The 26,393-nt window shown below is 43.8% G+C and overlaps 1 protein-coding gene across 3 annotated transcripts in view; it reads right to left on the bottom strand.

Moving 5' to 3' along the window:
- The window catches only part of MLLT3 (MLLT3, super elongation complex subunit), a 196,778-nt gene that overhangs the window by 77,370 nt on the left and 93,015 nt on the right, over positions 1-26,393 (bottom strand). For all 3 annotated transcript variants that reach the window (XM_018571521.1, XM_018571520.1, XM_018571522.1), the window contains one exon: positions 3,247-3,329. In XM_018571521.1, the coding sequence (XP_018427023.1) occupies positions 3,247-3,329 (83 nt within the window). The remainder of the gene's footprint in view (positions 1-3,246; positions 3,330-26,393) is intronic.

Raw genomic sequence — 26,393 nt, 5'->3', positions numbered from 1 at the left:
CCCCCTCCCTTCCCCAGCAGCGTTTCTCAACCTTTTTTCAACCATGGCACCCTTTAAAAGTATGCAAAATCTTGAGGCACCCCAGCCTAAAATGTAAAACACATTCCCAGATAGGAATGTGTTATAGATTGTAAGGGGGGACTCCTTGCAAAAACATAAAAAAAATGTGGTTCCACTTACATCAGATTCCCTCCTTTAACTTTAGGATCCCCTTTATATTCGGAGCCCTTTCTTTTCACATCAGATTCACTCTCTTTTACATCATAGCTCCCATCCTTCTTTTACATCAGAGTCCCCCCTTCACATCAGGAGCTCTCTTCACATCAGAGCCACCCTTTCATATTAGAATTCTCCCTTCACATCAGAAGCACCTTCACATAGAAGTCCTATCATCGCATCATGGGAGCCGCAGCTGTGGCAACATGGCAGATGGTGGAAGGAAGAGCAGGCCGGAAAGGAGGTGAACTGCCATCTTTTTCTGAATGGATCCCACCCTCCCTGGATTAGCTGATGATGCTGTGAGAACATTTCCAGGCACCACTGAGGAAGCCAGAAGGCACCTAAGGGTGCCAGGGCACCCTGGTGGTTGAGAAAGGCTGCTCTAGAGACATGTATATGATATACTGGAAGTCTCATTTAAACTTGAAGCCTCCTTTCAAGAAGAACTCCAGGCAAAAATGTTAGGCTCTGGGGTTCAGGTGAGTATCATTTTTTTTTTACCTTAGGCAAAAATGAGCAGTTAACCCTTGCACAGTGTGGGGAAGGCAAGGGTTAATAAAATGTCTCCTCGGAGTTCTACTTTAAGCCCTCATTCACACTGTAATCGGTCCGCACGTATAGTTCCGTGCTGCGTGCAGAGCCGTATCGAGCAGCTCCCTGGAAGGACAGGTGCTGCATGTGATTACTACGCAGCCGTACGCCCTCCTACGCTCACCTCAAGTGCAGGTCCGTAGTGGTGCTTGTTTTCCGGCTCGGACACTGACAGGATCCATCCTGTCAGCGTACTAGTACGCTCACCCTCACCGACGTGCAGGGCGGGTGATCGTAGGGGGGCGTACGGCCGCGTAATCCCATAGAGGACGGGGGCCGCAAACTAATCACACGCACCACCTGTCCTTCCCGGGAGCTGCTCGATACGGCCCTGCACGGAGCTGTACGTGCTGGCCGATTACAGTGTGAATGAGGGCTAAAAAAAAAATTCCTACCCAAGCACACGCATACTAGGTGTACACCTTTACAATTAATTAGCTAGAAAACTTTCCACTGTGCACTTGTCTGGCTCAGTTTCACTTTCTAAAAGGTGCCCATACACCTTACAACTATCGCAAGACTTTTGTCTATGGCCAGCTTAAAGGTGCCCATACACCTTGTGATTATCAGGGAATTATTTCTAAATTAACATGTTTCAAGTTCATATAATATCTTCATAGCCCTGTTGTTAAGGATTGCTACAAATCTTAAATTGACCATACACTTTGCAGCCTAATTGTACAACCTCCTTTAGATCAGACAACAACTGTAGAGCAATGGCCTGTGAAATTGCGTAGAAAGTCAATTGATTGTTTAGGTTTGCTCACCTATTGCGGGATAGGTGAGCAAAGAGATTATACAATCTGATTGTATTGTGTATGGTCACCCTTAGGCGGTCAGAAAGATTTTTTACCATAACATACAAGCTACAGTAGTCCAAGCTCTAAGCCTGAACCTTTACTCCTCTGGGAAGAAAAAGGCCACAACCTCCTGCTTATCTTTGAGGAAAGCCACAGTGATCACATGAAAAGATTCAACTTGGCTTATTTGACATTTCCCCCACTGCAATCAGCTCGGGTGTGGGAGAGAGGGGGGCTGCTGTTGTCATTTGTTGCCTATTCTCAACAAATTTAGCTTGTTTGTGGACATTTTAACTATGCATCAAGATCCTCTAGTTATCATGGATTCTACCTAGCTTATTAATTTGTTTTGTAGGCTTTCATACATAGCTGCTTATTCATTTGAATAGGCTGCTTAACGCACTAAAAAAAATGGTGCATGCACTATATTTTGTAATGCAGCACACCACACTGCTCAAGTAGTGTGTTAACATGCATTGTGGTGCACTGAAGTGCCATTAAAAATAAATGGCAACTCAGCACACAAATGTGTCCTGAGCACCCATGTTTGGTTCCTCTAGGAAAATAAGCCTGGAGCGGTACATATGGCTGAGTGTGCTTTGCCACATTGTGTTTTAGGCTTGACATTGTATAGTGTCAGTAAAGAATAGCCGTACTAACATAAATAAAGAAGCCGTCATTGCTGATCTGCTAACCTTCTAAAAATACTGGTTACCTTGCGGTCTCTGGTTTTGAAACTTGCAGGCCAGAAACGTCAGTCAAGTCAGATCTCTTAGGCCCAGTGAAGACCTGAGCAATCTGGGACGTGCGTCCCGGTATCCCGCGGCCCTGCACAATTGCAGACAACAATTGCAGCGCGACCCCATTGATTTACATCTGAGCGGCAATCCCAGAAAAAGGTACATATACCTTTTTTTTTGCGATACACGACACACAGCTGTTTTAGTGCTCGGATGCACGGGCGGAATCACGGCGGAAAACCGCACAATCCGTCTGGCGCGACTGGGGTGTCATTAGCAAATAAATTTGATGGACACGATTGCTGCGTGGTCACAGATTTGCCCAGATGTGCACCGGCCCTTAGTCTGCATAGCAGTGGCACAAACTAATTAAACTGTATGTCAATTGACAGAATTTTATAGGTGTCCGTGTTGCTTTTTCCCCTTACTTCCGGTCTGGTGAAAACAGTTGTCACAGTGCCAGTAACCAACCAAATTGTGTCAGATTCCCGCTGAAGCCTCTAAAATTTGAACCTTGGGTGGCCCTGCTGGCACCACCATAGCCCTGGATAGCTACAAACAAATCAGACTTTGGTTTTAGCCTTACCCACTGTATCCAAAACGGAAAAAAAAAGTTTTGCTTCCTCCAGCCTGTACAAAGCACAAATTTACTCTATCATGCAAGCTGAAGAGACAGGGAACCCATACATATTTTTTTTTTTTTTAAATGTGCATGTAAACAGAGTTGGCCCAGGAGTATTAATTACCTTTGGGTAGGATTGTTTTCTGTCTGATATATCTTGACGCTATATTTTTGGAAGGAAACAGAGATTGGAATGTTGTTTTTGTCAGAAAGCGACCACCATAACTCATGGAAAACATGATCATTTATTACACACATTTCTTTTATGATGTACCTTATTTTTGAAGTAGACTTCTATGGGCAGAATGAAACCAGCATAACCAGACTCTTCTACTTTATATGGTGGGTCTTTGCACACTGAAATACAAATACAAAATACATTAGCTTATGTACCTTGCATACTAAAATGGGCTTTATAGATGTGTAGCATTTCTAATATTCAGACACATATAACGTTTACATGTACAATATTAACAGTTAACATAAAGGGATGAGTGTGGGAACACAGACTTTCAGTCAGTGGCCCTGTGAGCAGCTCACTCACTGCCTTTTTAGCCTGTGCTGACACAGAACACCCAGCCCCATGCTCAGAAGGTCTAACCCAGATCTCTCCATAGATGGCTATACTGTATCAGCAAGGGCCATGCGTTGGCTTAAATTCACACACACACGTCTGTCATGTAAATTTGGCATTTAAACATTAGTCCTTACTATATTTGGACAAGCATATCAGAATGTGAGGGCAAAAAAGCAAGTGTACTCAGAGAGCCAATTCATAATACCTAGAGCAAGTAAAAAAGAACCTTCTGTTTTGGCCTTGAATATATTGTAGGTGGCTGATCCATGAAAGCAGGAGCACAGCACAAACTACTCAAAGCCCAACCTTTATTCTGTATCCAGTGCATACCATGGTAGTTTATAGCTATTGACAACACATTGACTTTTCTCTGCTTTGCTTATGCAGGGCAAAGCAAAAGGTTCATGCAAAAAACGTACTGAAGCAATCAAGTCATCAGGACAGGCAGGAAACTGGCATTTTCATCAGGAGCACTACCCTGTGACAGATATTAAAGCAGACGTGTGGCGAAAGTAAGACTTACTCCCCCCACAGCTTTGAGCTGGCATGGGACACTGCAACCATCAGACACAGGCTCTATAAACAGAGAGCTGAGTGATCAGGTGACCACTCATCACTCAGCTCTTGATGTCTTCTCCCTTCAAAAAGTAGTGGCTGCCAGTCACTGCTCAACGCAGGGATCCCCTCTCCCCTTTCTGTTCCTCCAGCGCTCATTGGGTGGACAGTAATGACGTGCGGTGCCTTCCGTGCTGGGTGCGGCGTTCCCCAGCCCAGCACACAGAAGCCGCATCCCCAGCAAGCTGAAGCTCCGCCCCATCCAATCGAAGCCCCACCCCCAACTAGGTAACCAAGCTATGTGTAGAGGAGGGAGGAGAGAGGGAGGGGACAGGGAGGTGCCTCTCTGTCCCTCACTTGCTCATCACTGGTGAGGCATCGAGATCGATGTCCTCACTGGGTTTTTTTTTTTCTTTTTTTTGATTGGACAGCTTGGACTAATGGCGCTTTGCCATTGGTCCAAACCATCCACAGAGCTCACAGAGCCCACAGAGTAGAGGCTGTGATAGCTCTTGCCTCACTATGTTAGGTTACACAAAGCAGTGGGGAAGCCCGCTGCTGTGTAACCTAACTTATCTGTCAAAAGCCAGATGCAGCGCCACCTGTAATTAACAGGCAGCGCTCCGTCCATGACAGGTTAAACAGCGGGGAGGATTTGAAGCTGCTCTGAATGATGAAAAAGCTGTGTGCTTCAGACTTGAAGCTAACACCTTTTTCCTCAATGGCCGCACGTCCCTTGTGGACAGACAGGCGAGGGGGCGGGCACAGCTGACTCTGGCTCGAGAGGCTGCGTCGGCTGTCAGTCAGGAACCCTGCCTTCGACGTGGTTTAGTAAACGTACATCTGTGACCCGAAAAAAAAACAGGCTTTAGTTCTATTTTAAAGACATCCTCTAGGCAGAAATTTTTATTAAACCTTGCAACACTGCAAGTGCTAACTGCTCCTTTTTGCCTAGGGATCGTCGGAGATGGCTGCTACCCTGCAGCAATGGTATGTCCCTCAGTATCCTCATGTCCTATACACTGTATTGGACGTGATGACTCAAGGATTCCTAGACTACTGCAGAGGAAGGGAAGAGATGCTCCAGGGACTGATCATGGAGGATCAGGCGAGTATGACTTTTTTTTTTTACCCTAGCCAAAAATAAGCAGTTAACCCTTGCAATGCAGGTGTAGCCCCACTGCAAAGGTCGATAACATTTCTACCCGGAGTTCTTTTTTAAAACAATTACAAAAGGACACTGAATAACGATTGCCCCCCCCAAAAAAAAAAAAAAACAAGTTTGATAAATATATGCACTGTAACATCACTATGGCATGTGCCTTGGGATTATTTCATTTTACAGCTGGAGTCTGCATATGCATCGGCATATAGGACTGTTAATTGGTAATGGAGGCCCCTATGGTCTTGTTACATTGTTTGGTACAGCATTATTGTAATACTACAGCTATCCATTTTGATACAGATCACCTACACAGTTATATAGAAGCCAGCAAGTGATTTCAGAGATTGTGTGATGAGCAGTACAGTATGTGGAAGTCTCTTCATTTCTCCATACCCACTGAAGTGAAGACTGTTCACGTATGCATGTATGGCCTGTGAACTCAGATAATAATAATGATGAGCTCAGGGTACATTTCCTGTTAACAAACCACACTGCTGTCTCAGTGACACGTCACATTTAACTGTGCCATTCGACGGATAAAAGAGACATTACAATAAAATGATTGTGCATGTTTGACGGTTAAAACAAATAAGTGATTATTAAGATACACAATCTATTTCCACTCCAGAACACTCAGTGCAACCGTTTTGTAATTATTTCCAAAACAAAAACTGTTCCAGTAAAGCACAACTTACAACAAAGATTTTCCTATAGACGTCTCGCTAAAGGTTATTGCTTTCTCGCGTAGAAGTGCTATAATAAGAATCTGCATCTTAAAGGCTAAGTTTACCTTTAACACCATGTTTCATGTTACAGCATATTTGGTATAGACGGGGACTGGAGGAACAATCTGCAGGAGTCAGAGCATTGCACCCTCGATCATGGTTGCAATGCTTCACTTGCTCCAATGCAAAAAAAAAAGAATAAATGCACAGTTTTTCTTTCATAAATGTGTGCATTTCTTTTTTTACAGTGTGCTTTGAGAGACTCTACAGATATTACAGCTACACTGCAAATACGAACGAGTGCTCGCAATCCGTAATGACACAATAGCGAGCTTCCAAAAGAAATAGCAACCTTGGTATCTGTGGTCTCAGCACGACGTACCTTCCCCATGGCTTTAGGTAATAGAGGTACCCGTGGCTCTGTCATCATGTCTCTGGACCCTCTTCGGGATCCCAACATGAGAAAAATGTACATGACTTATGGGTCCAGTGCATATATTTTTCTCTTTCTCTCATATTGATATTTTGCTCCTATCCAGACCTGATTTCTTGTTTGATATTCTTTTCTTCTGTTTTGTATAACTGAAGATTCTCAATAAAAAAGTATTGAAAAGTTAAAAAAACAACAAAAAAAACTTTGCCTTTACCTACTGTATTTTACTGCCTTTGCCCCATACCCCACTAAGATGTGGGCAGTCATTGTAGATTATGCCAGCCATGATTGAAAAAGCGATTTGAAATGGCAAACAATTGAAATGGCTTAGGTCCAATCCTACTCAAATCTGTAATTATGTCCAGCCAGTTTTGTGATTTACACAACCCTGCCACTTTATATAGCCTGATGGTTACAACACTGTTCAGAGTCTACAATTTCTTGCATCTTCTCTCCTTCAGCATTTATAAACTGGTGAGGTGCTTTTATGATCGCCTCTTCCTGTAAGTCTACGTTTGCTGCATAGCTATACGCTACATATTCTAGCCGATGGCTCGCCTCCAAGCATTGCAGCACTCTGGTACACAAGGTATTGTGGTATTACAGTATTAATGACAGATTTGAACGTATAGCAGTAGTGTTCAAAATAATTTTTTTACATGTAGCTAGATGATCAAGGGTTTTTTACAATTGTCTAGAGTTCTGCTTTTAAGTAGATTTACACATGCACTATTTCTGTAGACAATTCTCTTAAAACAGAACTCAATAAAAATCAACTTTGGCATGACTGGTAAAAATATCAATCTGTGTAAGATCCCATTAGCAACAGTCTAAACAGCACTGCATGCTCAAACACAATATCATAACGCATGCATTCCGTGACTGAGAAGGGGAGTTCAAGCACAGTGGTGACCAGAGGGTAGAAGGGTGCTGGCACAGTGGTAGTGATAGGGGTAGTTGCAGGTCCAGTTGTGAGTGGTGCCTCAACAAGGAGCTGTAAGCTGTACCTCCCCATGCAGTCCTTCCAGCCCGTAGAAGAGATTGGGTGGGAGAATTGGTGGCGTGAAGTGCCAAGCTGGAGATTACAGTGGCTATATATAACTTAGCAGAAGCTGGGGGGTAGAGAGGTGGTGTGAGCTGATGAGGACAATTAGAAGGCCATGTCCCATTACAATAGAGATTCAGCTGCTGAAGGGACCACTCTAGATGTGCTTCCTGCTGGGTAAGGGCTTGTTCACACCAAGCGCGGAGCAGATCCGGACCGGACCAGAGCAGGATCAAAACTGCGTCCAATGTATTCCTATGGTATTTTGACCTCCAGTTCACATCGCAGCGTGCGGATCCAGACCGGATGAAAAAAATGCGGCAAGCCCTATTTTACCTGCTCTGAATCTGGTCTGGAACGCATCAAAAACGCATCTAAAACGCAAAAACGCATCAAAAACGCATGCAAGTGCCTGAAAGTCCATGTTAAACTTAAAAAAAAATGTATATATTATTATTTTTTTAGCAAAACCGGCCCTAAACGCATGAAAAACGCATCCAAAACGCGTCTAAAACGCGGCACAACCCACTACACTGCGTGTGCAGAAACCTGACCGGATCTGGTCTGCATTTGGTGTGAACAAGGCCTTAGGCTGGTCTAAAATATTGCCGCTACTGCAAGTACATAGCAGCAACACAATGTTATTACCTACCTGCTGTTATTGTGCATTCAACTGGTATCGGTGACATTTTTCATTAGACCAAAGATTCTATAGTACCCCCAGAGTGGAGCTGGCATGAAACCCTTGTTCATAATAGCCCACACTCTAAAACAACCCGTTTTCGCATACAGGCTGGGGTCCGCTGTGTGTCGGTTGTGGGGGGCTTGAAAAAGCGATTTGAAATGGCAAACAATTGAAATGGCTTAGGTCCAATCCTACTCAAATCTGTAATTATGTCCAGCCAGTTTTGTGATTTACACAACCCTGCCACTTTATATAGCCTGATGGTTACAACACTGTTCAGAGTCTACAATTTCTTGCATCTTCTCTCCTTCAGCATTTATAAACTGGTGAGGTGCTTTTATGATCGCCTCTTCCTGTAAGTCTACGTTTGCTGCATAGCTATACGCTACATATTCTAGCCGATGGCTCGCCTCCAAGCATTGCAGCACTCTGGTACACAAGGTATTGTGGTATTACAGTATTAATGACAGATTTGAACGTATAGCAGTAGTGTTCAAAATAATTTTTTTACATGTAGCTAGATGATCAAGGGTTTTTTACAATTGTCTAGAGTTCTGCTTTTAAGTAGATTTACACATGCACTATTTCTGTAGACAATTCTCTTAAAACAGAACTCAATAAAAATCAACTTTGGCATGACTGGTAAAAATATCAATCTGTGTAAGATCCCATTAGCAACAGTCTAAACAGCACTGCATGCTCAAACACAATATCATAACGCATGCATTCCGTGACTGAGAAGGGGAGTTCAAGCACAGTGGTGACCAGAGGGTAGAAGGGTGCTGGCACAGTGGTAGTGATAGGGGTAGTTGCAGGTCCAGTTGTGAGTGGTGCCTCAACAAGGAGCTGTAAGCTGTACCTCCCCATGCAGTCCTTCCAGCCCGTAGAAGAGATTGGGTGGGAGAATTGGTGGCGTGAAGTGCCAAGCTGGAGATTACAGTGGCTATATATAACTTAGCAGAAGCTGGGGGGTAGAGAGGTGGTGTGAGCTGATGAGGACAATTAGAAGGCCATGTCCCATTACAATAGAGATTCAGCTGCTGAAGGGACCACTCTAGATGTGCTTCCTGCTGGGTAAGGGCTTGTTCACACCAAGCGCGGAGCAGATCCGGACCGGACCAGAGCAGGATCAAAACTGCGTCCAATGTATTCCTATGGTATTTTGACCTCCAGTTCACATCGCAGCGTGCGGATCCAGACCGGATGAAAAAAATGCGGCAAGCCCTATTTTACCTGCTCTGAATCTGGTCTGGAACGCATCAAAAACGCATCTAAAACGCAAAAACGCATCAAAAACGCATGCAAGTGCCTGAAAGTCCATGTTAAACTTAAAAAAAAATGTATATATTATTATTTTTTTAGCAAAACCGGCCCTAAACGCATGAAAAACGCATCCAAAACGCGTCTAAAACGCGGCACAACCCACTACACTGCGTGTGCAGAAACCTGACCGGATCTGGTCTGCATTTGGTGTGAACAAGGCCTTAGGCTGGTCTAAAATATTGCCGCTACTGCAAGTACATAGCAGCAACACAATGTTATTACCTACCTGCTGTTATTGTGCATACAACTGGTATCGGTGACATTTTTCATTAGACCAAAGATTCTATAGTACCCCCAGAGTGGAGCTGGCATGAAACCCTTGTTCATAATAGCCCACACTCTAAAACAACCCGTTTTCGCATACAGGCTGGGGTCCGCTGTGTGTCGGTTGTGGGGGGCGGGGTGCTGTTGTGGAGTTTACATATTATTATGTGTGTTTGCCATTTTGGAAAGTCCCCTCCTAAGTGGCAAGCAGTGTAGATCAAAATATTGGAATACACAAGTCCTTCAAATAAAAATTGAATAAAAGGATTAGGGATGCACGGATATATCGGCCGAAAATTGCACTTTTGGCGCATCCCAGGTTTCTTTCCTCCCCGCTGGGCGCTGCTCTGTGTCCCAGCAGGGAGAGAAACTGTGACAGCCGGCCGAGCACTGCGGGAGAACGCTGTGAGTGGTCGGCGTCTCTCCTCCCACACCGCTCAGCCTCCTATCACAGTCCGGCAGAGCAGTGTGTGGGCGGAGACAGCCCGCGCTGTCACAGGAGGCTGAGCTCTCCTCCCTGCTCCGCATGCTCAGCCTCCTGTGACAGCGTGTCAGAGAGGAGAGCGGGTACAAACACAGAGCGATCAGTGATTGCTGAGTGTTTGTACATAGTTGAGGACATAGTATGTGTACTATATCCTCAATTATGAATGGGATCTACATCTCCTCCTGTTCATTCATAGTTGTGGTTATAGAAAACACACAATGTTCTCAAGTGAACATTCTGAATGAACAGAAACACTCAGAGGATTCCTGTTCATTCATAACAGGGGATACAGAAAAAGAGATACCGTAGAGGACTTTGTGTCCTCAATCTCTTTTTCTATTTTAAAAAGGGAAATATCTAATATAAAAAAATTAAAAAGTTTATAAAAAATTAAATATTTACAAAAATTTAAAAAACTAAAATAAAACATTTTCGGTTTCGGCCTTGCAATTTTTTTATTTTGGTTTTGACATCTCCATTTCGGTGCACCTCTAAAAAGGATATATAGGAGGATGCAACAAAAAAATAAAAAAGTGAAAACAAAATTGTTTTCTTCTTTAAGGCAGCAATTGTTTTGATACATTGTACTTATGCAGACTAAATGTAATACAGTGAGGGTTTGCATCTACTTTAAGGGCAGGTTCACACACTTTCTGGACCCGATCTGGAAGGCAGTGCATTGCGTTTTATCGCATTTTTATAGCGCTTTTGCCACATTCAGAATGCTTTTTTTTTTTGCTTAAAATGGTCTTACAGGTGCATTCCAGTGCATTTGCGATGCATTCCAGACCAGACAAAATAAGACAAGCAGTATTTCTCTGGTCTGGTCTGGAATAGACTGCGGTGGAGTGAACAGAGGCCACAAATAGCATAGGGGTACATTAGGATGCATTTTGGGTCCGGAAATAATCTGGTCGGGTGATGATCCGGACATGGTGTGAATGGGCCCTAACACTCTTAATAGTGCAGCACTGATAAACACTGCAACACTTTGTGTGAGTCAGCGGTATGTTACTTCAGCCAGACCCACAAAAAAGACCTTATGAGTTGGTTGTTTGCCAGTACAGGAGGTTCATTTTCTAGAGAAAATGAAGATATCAGAAATTTCTAATGACTTTTAATGATTTAAGTCCACATGAGCAGAAGTTTCTAAAAGTTTTAAAAAGAATTAAAATGACATACTACTTACTGTTCTCCAGCATAGAAAAATTAAATTAAGTCAAATCAAAAGTACTGCACAGATGTTAACGGCTTTACTTGTTTAGGTAGCGTAACCAAGACTAGCTGTACTTAACATATATTAACAGGGGGATCAAGAATGCTAAAAATAACAATTTTGTTAATTATTAACACTATTCTGGATACAAATGAGCTAACAATTAAACTAACAACGTAGATACGTTTCCACCACAACCTCATTTTTAAAAAAAGCCTGCTAAGGAGCTGTTTGTCCTTCTCTGCAGCATGTTTTAAATATCAATGGAATTCAGTGTAAAGTGGCCCCTTTCGCTCTAAGTTGATAATCACTCAAACTAGTTTGCTTGTTTCCAACTACAAAGTAAAGTAACGAGTGACTATTGAAGGTGCACCAAATAATACTTCAAGTTAAAGAGTTAGAACATTAAGATGCGACTAGTGCGTGAAATGTAAATAAAATAAAAGTGTAACACGTCACACAAACATTTGCATGATCTGCACCAAATAAATGATTTTTCAGAAAAGAAGTTTGCCGATATTTGGTGCGGTGGAGGTGTGCAGTATCGCGCCAAGAAGACAATGATGAAAAATAGTCTAATTCATGGTTCCTGCACCTAATAAACTATAAGTGCTGTGACATAATAGTTTGTGTGAAATGCAATGTGCCATAATCAGATAGGCCAGGTGAAACCTTTACAACCGCCAATCAGTTTATTGGCGCCCAAGGTGTCTACACTTACATTTACTATAACACCCAATGTTGCCCACCAACATTCCTGTGCAAATTCAGAAGTCAAAACATGCACAGGGCTCAGCACGCTACTGACTGCACTCGGGCCTGGGGACTGGCTGCTTAGCCGCTGAAAGTCGACTGTGGAGAAGCAGGGGTAAGGCCCCATACCTGGAAGTATGTACAGGGTACTTCTTGGGGCTCTGTCAGTGGATCAGAGGTCAGAGTACAATCAGCCTATGAGCCTACAGTGAACAGAATCATAGGGGGAACAAATAAAAAGTGTCTGAGATAAGTTCCATCAGTGTTACTGCAATGATTTCCCCCCCCCCTCCCCTCTCTCTATTACCCCAGGGCTCATTGGAGGGGGCAGGCACAGCTGGCTCTGGCTCTAGAGAGGCAGAGCCAGCTGTCAATTAGGCAGTGGGGTGGATCCCAACAATATTGTCAGGATCCTTTCCAGCTGCAGTGCAGCTCTGTGCTGTCAGCATATAGCAGGCAGCAGTCCGCTATTTCCAGAGTTTAGTTCACCGGAATACATTAGTAAATTGTACTCCTGTGACCCGAAGTAGAAGTAAAGCCAAAAAAAAGGTTTGGCATTACTTCTCTTAATTCCCCTCATACAGTCTATACAAATACTGTATTCAGAGAAATACATTTAGCTGTCTACAGCATATTCTGTCCATCATGTACTACATATATAACATGTACGCCCTGAACTGCAAATGATAAAGTGTGGTTGCTTTGGAGCTACAGTAACAAAAAAGGTCACATTACCTTGCAAAAAGCTTGGCTATATTTTATATACCAGATGCTTATCACGCATGTCTTTAATTTGATTCATCAGAGACTAAGGAGTTGGCAAACATCCCAAAATGTATCAGAAAAACCTGGTATTTCTAGGGCTTACTGAGATTACCCTTATCTGATAAATGGGATGCTATACGGACAAGTCTGGATGTGATTGTTCTGCAGAGCGGAGCTGCTGTGACACAAGTCAGGCACTCCCCTCTAGGTGAATGGTAAGGCTTACAAGCTATTAAAACAAACATGCCATCAGCCCTTTAAATAACCTGTATTATGGCTTTACATTCTGAGCCCCAGCACACATCTGTTGGAGAAATGCGTGAGGTCCTAAATGAAGGTTACAAAAGGACAGTATGTACTTAAAAGTACATTAGAAAATCTCCCAGAGTAAGCCAGCATTTGTAGTGTAAACTATATGCTAAATGGGTAATGTCTGTATTTTAAAAGGAACTCAGCTGTGTTGGTAACAAAAAAAAAGTTCATATTTTTGGCACTTGGAGCTGTTGAACAGTCCGCATTGCCGGTTACACATTGACCATGAGTGCAGGATTCAAATGGTGGATGAGGTCACTGTTTAACTACTATGTGTCCACAAAACACAGAAGCTGTATCCCATCACAGACAGACTTCAAAACACAGGCACAAACATGCATTACTTGTTCTTTCACAAAGGGTAATTGCACTTTTGAAGCACGTTAGTTCTTTTAATATTTGCATGGACAGCAATCTATATCCCCTTACCTCGGCCCAGTGTAAACAAAGTTTTGTCTGTCGGCACTGGTCAACAGGTTCGTCTGTTTGCAGTCTACATATATCAAGGGTACAATTAGCAGAGATGCACATCTTCAGACCAGAATATCCATCAGGGATCAATCTCTTTACTTTTGGATTTGGTTAAAAAAAAAAAAAAGAAGACAGTTTTCAACCTCTTTTTCTCTATGTGTCCACATTTGGCAGATTTCCCCAAACAACTTGTCATAGTGACTGGTACCCATTTGGGACAAAAGGTTGAGGGGTAATGAAAAAAAATAAAAAAAAACAGCAATAAAAAACAAAACAAAATGGTTAATGCCTTTGTGGAGCTATTGCTGCTGTGTTTCCATATGGGAATGTCACCTGAGTTCCTGTCCCAGTGACAACTACACTCAGACCCAGGAAGCAAAGGGAAAACTCCCTAAAGGGCACGGACAGCAAAAAAAAATGAATTTACCTAATGCTGCAAACATTTGATACTATATCTAGAAATACGCTTCATCATTATGAGTCCGGGCATTCCTGAAGTGACTTAGAGGAGAACTATGAGGTGAGTGATTTCCATAGTTAGAGCCAATCTCTGACAATGAAAATGTAACACGTCGGCTCTATAGATCAAGAAGTGAGTGAACACATACCATCACTCACTCACTTCCTGATCATCTCCCTCCAGAGAGCAGTGACTGTCAGTCACCACTCCTCGCAGGGATTCCCCCTTTCCCGATCCTCCAGCGCTGAGTGGAGGAACCGATGGGGAGGGGTTGGGGTAGGCAGAGCCTGCTGTCAATCAGCTAGCTGGGTGCATCTCAACAGCAGCTGCAGGCACTCTCAGTATATAGCAGGCAATAGCTCGCTATATACTGAGCTTTAGGTCACGGGAGGAGGTTAGTATACTGCATGTCCTCCAGTGACCCGAAAGAGAACTATGGGATAAAAAGGTTACCCCATAGTTCTCTTTTAACTTACAAGCCCTAATGAAGGGGGGAGTGTATGAGCTCCTGAACTGCATTGACTCTCTTATGTTGATTTTTCATATAAAAAGTAGGGATGCACAGATACCGGTATTTTGGTACCGAGTACGAATACCGATAATTTTTTTCGGTACTCGCTGATACCAATTACCGAGTAACGGAAGTCCCATTCAGGAAGCCAGGTGGCGTGTAATGACTTGCCACCTGGCTTCCCGATTAGCCGGGAAGCCGTGCAGTGTGCAAAGACTCGCCACCCGGCTTCCCGATTAACAAGAAAGACGTCCCAACCTGTCCCCTCTCACCTCGGCATGTCCAGCCTGTCACCCCGGGGCCTCTCCAACCAGGAACGGTCTTCATCCGTCACAAGTGACTAGAGAGCATGGAGCCGCCTCCCGGCTAATCAGGAAACCGGGCAGCGTGTAATGACGCGCTGCCCGGCTTCCTGATACAGGAAGTAGTCGCGCTAGGCATCGGAGCATTTGGGCGAGTACGAGTACTCGCCCAAATACTCGGTATCGGCACCGATATCGATACTAGTAGGTCTATGAGGACAAATTGAGATGTCATCTGCCAAAAAGAAGCATGTACTTTTTCCAGTGACAGGCATTTTGCTTATTGCGAGAAAACGCTCAGGTGTGAACAGGGGCCATAGGAATGAATGGGATTTTTTTTGTGCATTTTGTTGCACTTATTCAACTGCAACAATACACTAGGTGTGAACCAGGCCTTAAAGTGACATTAAAGGCAAAACACTTTCCCTCCCCCCCATGTTAATGTTAGCACTTACCTTAAATTAGGTCTCTTTTTCCGATCTTCCTCTTCTTTCCTGATGTTTTCAGTCTTCTCTCCAGCGGTGCGGCGTCTCTATGATCCAGCGGTGTCTGCATGCGGGTGCGCGCATCCATAGACTTACCTTGCGTCCCTCGTCGCGTCCCTGCCGAAAATGAGGACTGCGAATGCGCACGCCCCAAGATCCTTTGCGGCCGCTCGAGAAATTTCTCATTTTCGCACGGGACCGCGCATGGAACACAGGTTAAGTCTAAACTGATGGGTTTTTTTTTAAAACTGTTTGCATATATCTACTGCTTGCTAGCAGTAGATATATGCAAAAAAACAGGAGGGTTTAAATATCCTTTAAGGTGTCTCCTTTTTTTTTTCTTTTTCAGTGTCCTATGGAGCCGTCCTTGAATGCGTTACTAAGCTGTGTCCCCACAAACACACAGACACAGCAGGGCGAGCCACTCCTCTGTTCCATGCTACTCTCAATTCCCTTTTCCAAACTAGTAGATGGACAACTGCTGGAGACCTCCTTGTCTCTAATGGCCTTGTACAGTACAATGCTAGGCAATGTATATTTGTTTCATTTGGATACATTATTGAAAAAAAAAAGATTGAGTTCAATGCAACTTTAAGGCCTAGTTCACACCAAATGCAGAGCAGATCCGGTCAGGTCTCTGCACATGCAGTGCAGTGGGTTGTGCCGCGTTTTTGATGCGTTCCGGGCCGTTCTTGTTTGTTTTTTGTTTTTTAAGTTTAACATGGGCTTTCAGGCACTTGCATGCGTTTTTGCGTTTTGATGCATTTTTGATGCGTTCCAGAGCAGATAAAGTAGGGCTTGCCGCAGTTTTTTCACCTGCTCTGGATCTGCACGCTGCGATGTGAACTGGAGCTCAAAATACCATAGGAATACATTGGACACAGTCTTGATCCGGTCTGCACCTGCTCTGGATCCGCTCCGCGCTTGGTGTGAACAAGCCCTAAACCCTGTGTACTCCTTCCAAAGATGAAAAAAAAAACAAGATTCAGGTAGAACTCTAAATATGTATGAATAGTCAAAAACGTTTTCCTTAGTTTTAAACAGAATAGAAAGAGGTTAAACCCCAGTCAGTTTATTTGTTTGCTGTCTGTCTCCTATTGGGGAGCATTTTCTATCATTTCTGCCCAGGAGAAGCAACAGGAAGTCTCTATAAATGAAGTTGAATTCCCCCATAATAAAGCTGACACAGGAACAGGTGTTTCATTGGAAGAATTCCCCTCGGCTCTTGTTTGCTGACAGCTGGATTTCCCATCACTTTCTGTCTCAGTTACAGTGATCACCAGGACAAAGGAGTGAGGGCTAATCCTCCTAGTGGGGAAATAGAACTGCAAGGGTTTTTATGCTTCTGTACTTAATCCAAATCCCCCATTGGGCATAATCCCATTAATATCCCCACCTGGGAATTTGCTCAGCTTGTTTTGGGTACAACACACTGCACCTGACTTTTTGCCAGGTCCAAGGGGCCCGTGGTAGCACTTGTGTCTACTGCAAATTTTCACACACACACACACACACACACACACACAGCATAAGAAAAAAAAAAGACTCATGGCTTTACTTTCTTCCCAAAGAGGGCATTATGGGCCATCTGCAATACTTCTTCCCAAAAAGGGCACTATGGGCCATCTGCAATACTTCTTCCCAAAAAGGGCACTACGGGCCATCTGCAATACTTCTTCCCAAAAAAGGCACTATGGGCCATCTGCAATACTTCTTCCCAAAAAGGGCATCATGGGCCATCTGTAACACTTCTTCCAAAAGAGGGCATCATGGGCCATCTGCAATACTTCTTGCAAAAGAAGGCATCATGGCCCCTCTGCAAAACTTCATCCAAAAGAAGGCATCATGGGCCATCTACAATACTTCTTCCAAAAGAAGGCATCATGGGCCATCTGCAATACTTCTTCCAAAAGAGGGCATTGTGGGCCATCTGCAATACTGCTTCCCAAAGAGGGCATTATGGGCCATCTGCAATACTTCTTCCCAAAGAGGGCATTATGGGCCATCTGCAATACTTCTTGCAAAAGAAGGCATCATGGCCCCTCTGCAAAACTTCATCCAAAACTTCATCCAAAAGAAGGCATCATGAGCCATCTACAATACTTCTTCCAAAAGAAGGCATCATGGGCCATCTGCAATACTTCATCCAAAAGAAGGCATCATGGACCATCTACAATACTTCTTCCAAAAGAAGGCATCATGGGCCATCTACAATACTTCTTCCAAAAGAAGGCATCATGGGCCATCTGCAATACTTCTTCCAAAAGAGGGCATTGTGGGCCATCTGCAATACTGCTTCCCAAAGAGGGCATTATGGGCCATCTGCAATACTTCTTCCCAAAGAGGGCATTATGGGCCATCTGCAATACTTCTTCCCAAAGAGGGCATTATGGGCCATCTGCAATACTTCTTCCCAAAGAGGGCATTATGGGCCCTCTGCAATACTTCTTCCCAAAGAGGGCATTATGGGTCATCTGCAATAAAAGTTTTTCTTGGGATTATAAAATTTGGAATTCTGGAAAGTAGAAATCACTCAGTCTGAAATTTACAACTGTCTGAAACCCTTGTGTGTATAGTGGAGGCTTTAGCTTGAAGGCAGTTAGTGTCTGAACTGGAAATATATGACAGCTTCACAGAGGATCCCCTTGGCCAGTTTGTGAAGTTGGCTGACCTGTCACTGAGACATTCCAATTTGCCTCAAGGTGGCACGTTCGTCTCCTCCTGCATTACTAGTGCATCAGAATACACTCTTGTGTCATTGTATCACTGTAATTTTTAGAGGCATTATTTCAAATACAAAATATAATTCTTATGATTTAAAGTGCAACCTCTACTCCGCACAAATATGTTTACTAGAAAAATCTAATTTTGTAATGCCCTGGGAGTGAAGTGAAGATCAAAGCAATGTTTTCACACAAATTCCCTCCAGAAAACTGAAGTCACCTTTAAACCTAATACAATAATCTCCTGCTACCTTTTGATGTCATTGTTCCAAGTGGTCTCGGCTAACCTTTCCAGTTTTTAGGTCACAGAAATTAACGTGGCTTCTTACACATAGTTCTTTTAAAATGTTACTCCTGTGATTACATAGATTAGGCTACAATGACATTGGTTGTAAAACAATGTAATAATTATGTTTTTATCTGTGTATATTAGAAGGGAAAATACTATTAATAGCATATAAACATCATCTGCATTAAGGGTAAACTCAAGTTTGGGCAAATATGGTCCAAACCAGAACTCCTCTAAACCCGGAAAGGACATGTGTCCACGCAGATGCGTGTAAGCAAAGGGGCGGGATGCTTGTGCTGATGTCATTGACCTTATGTGGACATAATGTGTCAACGTCATTGACCAAATATAGCCATGTGGCCATAAAAAGTCAATGACATCACTGCAACCTGCCCCTTTGCTTACATGCAGCTGGGGGCAAGGGATTCCCCAGCCGCAGCTGTTTGGGTGGCAGCGGAAGGAGCTTCCTTCTGGGTTCAGAGACGGTCAGGTTCGGACCAAGTTCGGTGCGAACCTGAGCTCATCCCTAGACTGCATAAGCACAAATATAACTATATTCTCTAACGTACTATACCTAGTACAGGGGTGGACAAAATAATATGGGATTCAGGAGCCAGCAGGATTTTTATGAGCCAGCTCCATTCTCAACAACAAACCTCAAAAGTCAGGCGCAGTTGTATTTTTTGAGGTGCTTTTCACTCACCTCATAGTTCTAGCCAACCTGTGACAATGAAACTGTCACAGGTCGGCTCAGTAGATTGGGAAGTGAGCGAACACATACCGGCGCTCGCTCACTTCTCCATCCTGTCACGGCACAGAGCCGTGACAGGGGAGGGGCTGGATTCCCCCCTCCCCACTCCGATCTGCCAGCACTGACAGGGGGAACGGATGGGGGAGGGGGCGGGTGCAGCTGGCTCTGCCTCTAGATAGGCAGAGTCAGTTGTCAGTCAGGCAGCTGGGTGGATCCCGGCACGCGGTATACTGCGGCATCTCGGTATACCGCGAGCTACAGCTGAGCCTAGGGTGACGGGAGGACGCTAGTTTGTGTCCTCCCATTACCCTGAGAACTATGGGGAAAAGCCTTAACCCCATAGTTCTCCTTTAACTACCTGGCTCCTCCTTTATCTAGTCCTGACCTCCGCTCCTCCAGCGCTGACTGGCGGAACGGACGGGGGAGGGGGCGGGTACAGCTGGCTCTGCCTCTAGATAGGCAGAGCAAGCTGTCACTCACGCAGCTGGGCGGATCCAGACAGCTTAGGGTGACGGGAGGATGCTAGTTTGTGTCCTCCCGTTACCCTTAGGAGAACTATGGGGAAAAGCCCTAACCCCATAGTGCTCCTTTAAGGATACTTGTTTGATAAGAGATAATAAACATGAACACATGCATAAGATTATGCATATCCTATATCTAAAACACATTTGTGAACCTTTGCACCAGGCTTATCTCATGACTCCTAATGCAGAGTTAGACATATAAAACTTGTGTGTCAAAGCACACACAGATGCCCAATGAGATCTGCTGTGGCAATAATGTCAATAGCACCCTTCACACCAGTACAATTTAATTCAGGGTTGTTGTTTTTTCTAAACCCCTGTAACTTCAATGCCATCAACTATTGCTGCACAGTTTGTAAGTAGCAACCTGCATTGTTGATGTTTGTTACTAGGTGTACTAATGTGAGTTGGAAACATGTTTTTTTGTGTATTTCGGTGCGTCTTTATGTGTTTTAAATGTATTTTTTTTTGTTCACACAAAACAAGTTTGAACTGGCCCTTAAAGCTGAACTGCAAGAGCAGTCTAAATACAAGATTCATGTGTATTCCTACTATAATCATGGTGTGCTTTGTGCATGTCTTTAAGATTTGTGCAGCAATCCAGTGTGATATGCTGTCCTGTGTGGTACATACATTTTACTGCTAAATCTTGCGTACTTATTATTATTATTATTATAACATAGTATTTATATAGCGCCAACAGTCTGCGCAATGCTTTACAATATAAGGAAGACATTACAGTTACAATACAATTCAAGACAAGATGGTAAGGAGGGCTTAAAACTGCTTAAAACTGCTGCACTCTGTACTGTGGACTGCACAATACATAGCCCTGACTACTGCACTCTGTATATCATATACTCCTGACCCCGGCACTGTGTATATTATATACCCCTGACCTCTGTACTCTTTAAATTATATACTCCTGACCATTGTACATGATATACTCACAATCCCTAAACTCTGTACATTATGTATTTCTCACCCCTGGCACTCTATATACATGGGTGCAGGATTCCTATCTCCTGACAGGTGGTTTTAGTCTACATTTAGCCCTACTGCAGGCAAGCAGGGGTAAACGTAGAGCAGGGGAGCCGCCGTTCATTGTGTACAAGTGATCTGGGCAGCTGTACAGATAACTTGTAGCAGCCTGCTTGTCCAAACACCCCCCCAGACCCCCCCCCACCCCTCTTCGCCACGGTTTTCAGGGTCCCTCCGTCTTTTGGGGGACATGGGACCATGGAAAATTGCTTCAGGATGGAGAGGGGGCAGATTCGAGACTGTCCATTCTCTGATCTGCTCTGTGTGATCATTGATACTGGAGTGCTGTACCTGCAGCTCTTCCCGTCTCGGCTGTCGCAACCTTGGCTGCACAGAAGATCCAGCAAAATGCTGTGCTCAATCTTTAAAATTAATAAAATAAAACAAAAGTGATAACAAAAGTAAAAAAATAAAGTCATAACAACTTAAAAAATAAATATAAAATTAAAACCAACCCCCGCCGCCCCTGGCATCTGCATGCAAATAAACGCACGCATAGGGCATTGTGTGTGTGCTGAACTCTGCCCCTATTCCACTGTATGTCATATTGTGGTAGCTTGCAGCAGCACACTAACACACACACATGCCCTAAAGGGTATGTTCACTACAAAGTAATTTGTGTAAATGGAATTAGCCACTCAAATCTATCCCTACCCCGCCATACTTACTTTTCGGCGGACGGTCCTTCACCTCTGCCAGTACAGGTGTACTATCTGTACCCCATACTGCCATCCAGCGCAACCTTGCGCTATGATTTTTGAATTTCACTTGCCAGTTGCAAGCACTGATTGGTCAGAGCGGTCACCTGACAAATAAGAAGCACTTAGCATGGTTACATAAGGTTTGGTTAAAACTATTTTTTGTATCAAGGGACAAGTAAACTGGGCCCCAGTTTGAGTCCTTGCACTCGTTTTTTATAGTACATTTTAATTACCAGGGCTTGAACAATTTTAGGGCGCCTCACCAGTCAGTCAAAAATTTCACCAGTCAGCATGACTGGACTATAGCCTTACAATTTATGTTAACTTTTTGGGGGACAGATAGAGCTTTCTTTTGGTGGTATATAATCAGCACTGGGGGGGGTTATTTTTTACTATATAATGAAAAAAAGTACCGTAAATTTCGGGGAAAAAATGGTTTTCCATACGTTATGTTATAAAGCATTTATTATTACCCATATTTTCGGTAAAATATGGAGACGGGGGTCACGTCGGGTAAAAAGACACCAAACATGTCAACCCGTAAAATTGCGCGCGCCCGCACAAATCGCAAAAAACTACCACACCGAAAACTGGCCATAGCCGACGCTTTAAACGCTTTTACTGCTCATTAGTTCAGTGTTATCAGTGATTAATGGCCCTAAAATTATTGTTCTCACTGTGACGTTCGCAGCAATATGTAACATGTGCGGCACAATAGGTTAAATCGTTGTTTTTGCACGTAGGCGCACCCGACGCATGTTTGCATGTGTATGTGGGGGGCGAGGGACTTTAAAAAAAACTTAGTGGGTTTTTTTTGCTGCTTCTTTTTGTGATAGCCAATTTACATGACAGGTCCCCTTTATGGAGACATCAGGGATCTCCAAGACCCCCAATGTCACCTAGGGACCCACAGAGAAGCCCCCCAGAGATGATGATGAAGCAGAGATCTGCTTCACCAGCTTCTCCATGACAGTTGAATGCCGAAGTGATGTAATATACATCACTTCCTCCATTCGAGGACTGGAGAGGAGATCAGAGGGAGTTCGTGTACCGAACTCCCTTTGATCTCCTGTCATGGAGCAGCCGTTCCGGTCCCGGGCCACACCGGGCACAGCGGATCTCGGCACCGGCAATGGCAGTGATAGCGGTGGTGGCGGCTGCGGGTTTTGAGGGGGTAAAACCGCACTGAATACAAGCGATCGTGCATCTCTAGAGACGCCCAATCGCTTGAATGTAAGGCTTCCGGCCGGCCGTTCAATTACAGCGGATGGCCGGGAAGCTACTCGTCCGGCTCCCTCTCGCACACAGACGAGAGGACAAGTGGATTTTTCAAGTAATCACATACACTTGACCAAAGTGTTGCCTCAAACAGTTGCTGGTTGCTAAGAAGTCCCTGACCATTTTAATGATGTGCTTCTTTAAGGTAGGCTCAGGGAGCTCTATGCTCTATATTCTGCATGGAGAAAAGAATACATAATGAAAGAGTTTCAGTTGTTAAAAAACGATTGTGCTGAGGTTTGTGTGTCTGAGACTTTCACTTATGGCACAATAATGAAAGCATATTGTGTGGGTGTAAGGATTGTGGAATATGTGTCCTCTGCATAAAGCGAGTAGGCTTAGGTTCTATTTGAGTATGCCCCTTTAAGCTCCTCCCACTGTCAGTACAGTAACGAAACACCCACTGCTCGCCACGTGGCATATATATGCTGCATCATTCTTCTCATTGGAGTGCCCAGGGTGTAGGGTGTTTTCCCACATGCACGCTTTCAACCTCAGTTGGCCACTTTCCCATCGTTTTAATTTGCTACTGCTGAGTTGCTAGTGTTTATAAAAGCACTTCCTGTTCATTCATAACAGGGGACACAACTGTGGACACATAGTACCATGCCCTATACTCCTTCCTTTATCCCCAACCCCCCACGGCCATTTCTCCTCGGATCCGCGCTGCCTCAGCCCATACAGGGGAGAGCAGAGGGGATCCGAGGAGAAATAGATCCCAGACTGGTACGGCTCCAGGTGGGGAGAAGAGGCTTTAGATTGTGGCGGTGCCTGAATTTTTAATAGCTGTCATCAGCGGCTTGTCAGATCGTTATTATTTTACAAGGGGCCGTCGGGGGAACTGTTTTGGTATACGTTCATGGTCGCTAAAGTGACCAGGAGCTTATAGCAGAACCGTAAAAGCCATGGACGTAAGACTCACTGTCATGGCCAGCTGGAAACCGTTTGTTCTGGCAGATCGGAGCAGGGAGAGGGGAATCCAGCCCCTCCCCCTGTCACGGCAGAGAGCCGTGACAGGATCGAGAGGGGAGCGAACCCGGTATGTGTTCGCTCACCTCCCGATCTACTGAGCCGACCTGTGACAGTCTCATTGTCACAGGTCGGCTAGAACTATGAGGTGAGTGAAAAGCACTCACCTCATAGTTCTCCTTTAAGTGTGCATGGATGTGAAAAGGCTGCAACACTTAGAAGTCTTTCTTTAATAGTAACCTGCATAAACTTAGAGCTGCGGGAAGACAAATGGTTCTGGGGCTCATTTCATAAACCAGAACAAAAGTGGGGCTCAGAGCTGCCAATGCTTTGACTGGTTGCGGAGCAGCACCTGTATTTTCATTTTATGAAATTTTTAAGAATTTAGCAACATCTTTTAGCCATACCCAGCCTCTTATCTGAAACTATTCATAGGAGGGCATTTTATTCTATTTGTGCCTCCAACATTAATAAAATGATTGCAGGGTCTTGGAAAACCTTTTTGCTGTATAAGGAACACTAAACATGGTTCATGATAAAAAGCAGTATGCAGTAATGGGGCTAAAACAGCCCCTGGAAGGCTATTTTTATTTGAAATGAACCCTCAGCTCTGGGACGTAAATGAATAAATTAAAAAACAAAAAACCTCTGCAGACTTTGAGACTACTGTGAATGGAGCACAGACACACATGGTAGGCATTAAACCTCCTGTGGGAAAAAAAATCAAGGTTTATTGATGTGAGGGGGCTGTGTAAAGGGGGGTACAACTTAAAACAATATCATTCAAAAATGGTAAAGCTATAAGTGGCTTATTAAAAGGTCTTTCACTGTGGCAGCAGACGTCTTCAAAAATATCAAATTCGACTTGGAGGGTCATGTGGGAACACGGAATTATTGCCATGCGTAAAGGGCTAGCTTGACACGCACTGATAGACGGCGGATAATTTTGTGACTGAATTAATAGGTGACAATGTAACATTTTATCCTTTATATTCTTTTCTATGAAAGCAAGAATTTGTTTTGTGTCTCCTTTTTGCTGAACCACTGAATACAAGTCAAGTGATTTCTCTGTTCCAGTCTGGCGACCTCTGCTTTTTTTTGAGACAAGTCTGGAAAGGGGTTAAGAAACCATTGTGTAGCTACAAGTCATGCAAAATTCTATCTGCTGCTGCTTTATGTGACCTGAAATTTAACTGCAGATTACCAACTTTATCAGTATAGCTGTAGCCAAGTTCCCCTGGGTCCCAAGGCAAAATGAGAACCAGAACCCCATGAGATCTCCTTGTTATTAATATACATGCACACAGCAGTAGCACAATACAATGACCTTGGTAACACAAAAAGATTCTGCTTCCAAAATGAGTGGCAATAATGACAAACATTCCTTAATCAATGTTGCAACTGGTCATTAGGTCTTCCATCACAAAAATCTCTTCTAGACAACAAGTGAAATTAATCATTGGACTAATAATGCTATTCAGCAAAGGTGGTAACTATGCTAAATGCATAAAGTTGACTTGCATTACCTTAAACTCAGTGTCCTCTATTGTGCAGCTCCCTACTGGATAATAGGATATGTACTTCCTAAAACCTGTGCTGTGTAACTTGCCCTCTAAGAGCCAGTTTACACCATATTGTTGCGCTTAAGGTATGGTACAGGTGTGTTAAGTGCATGCGATCCCACAGCGCAATGCACCGCACACTAGGTGCACTGGTGTGTTGCACTCTGAATGGCACTCCAAATTACCTTCTGCAACAGCGTATGTTGTGGTACTGTGTGTTGAACAAAACAAATTGTGTATGCATCATTTTTTTCCACTGCAATGCACACAGGGTGGTGTGTTGGGGTGCCATTCAGAATAAATGGCAATGCAATAGCGTACCTGTGCAGTGCATTACACTGCCCTCTGTTGTATAGTTTCACACTGGATCAGTAGAAGTATACTTTCTAAAGCCCGTGCTGTGTAACTTCCTTGTTCACACTTGTGTTGACACTTTAGAAAGGGGAAATGCTGATTATTGCGCCTTTAGTGTTAACCTGCGTTTAAGATGTGTTTTCAATGCGTATTAGCAGTGTCTAAAAAGCTTGACCAAAGCCCTGCAAATATTGTTTTTTTTAAGGGCAAATGATGTAAAACGGCACTGGCATAGCCTGGCACTGGTACAGGTTGGGACTGGGAATAGCTAGAGGCACTCTCTGGCTTTCAAAGTGGTGTGCAGACAGAAAAGCTTCAGATGCCACTTCCTGTCTTCTCACTATCATTTCCCAGGGCTTTCTGGGTTCTCAGAACCTTCAATGCTTCTCCACCAGAGCATAGAAAACACTTCAGCAGAATGCATCATAACCGCTATAGGAGTGGTTGGGCCGCATTTCAATAGACGTTAATCCTCCATTCATGGCTATTGAACTGTGCTGTACTTAATGTCCAGTTTTGAAGTTTAGGGACCCCTGTTTTGTGTAAATCAACCGCCAATAGTTACTAATAACATCAGCCTCATGTGCATATTTTTTATTTTTAAATGAAGTATAACAAGTATTCTTTATCATACTTGCCAAGCAGCAATGCCTCCTGGACATTTTTTTTTTTTTTTAAAAAAAAACATGTGGCTG

Source organism: Nanorana parkeri, unplaced genomic scaffold, assembly GCF_000935625.1.
Source record: "Nanorana parkeri isolate BGI_ZX_2015 unplaced genomic scaffold, ASM93562v1 scaffold1773, whole genome shotgun sequence".
NCBI lineage: Eukaryota > Metazoa > Chordata > Amphibia > Anura > Dicroglossidae > Nanorana > Nanorana parkeri.
The sequence above is the reverse complement of the archived record's forward strand: the minus strand, read 5'-3'. Positions and strand labels throughout refer to the sequence as shown.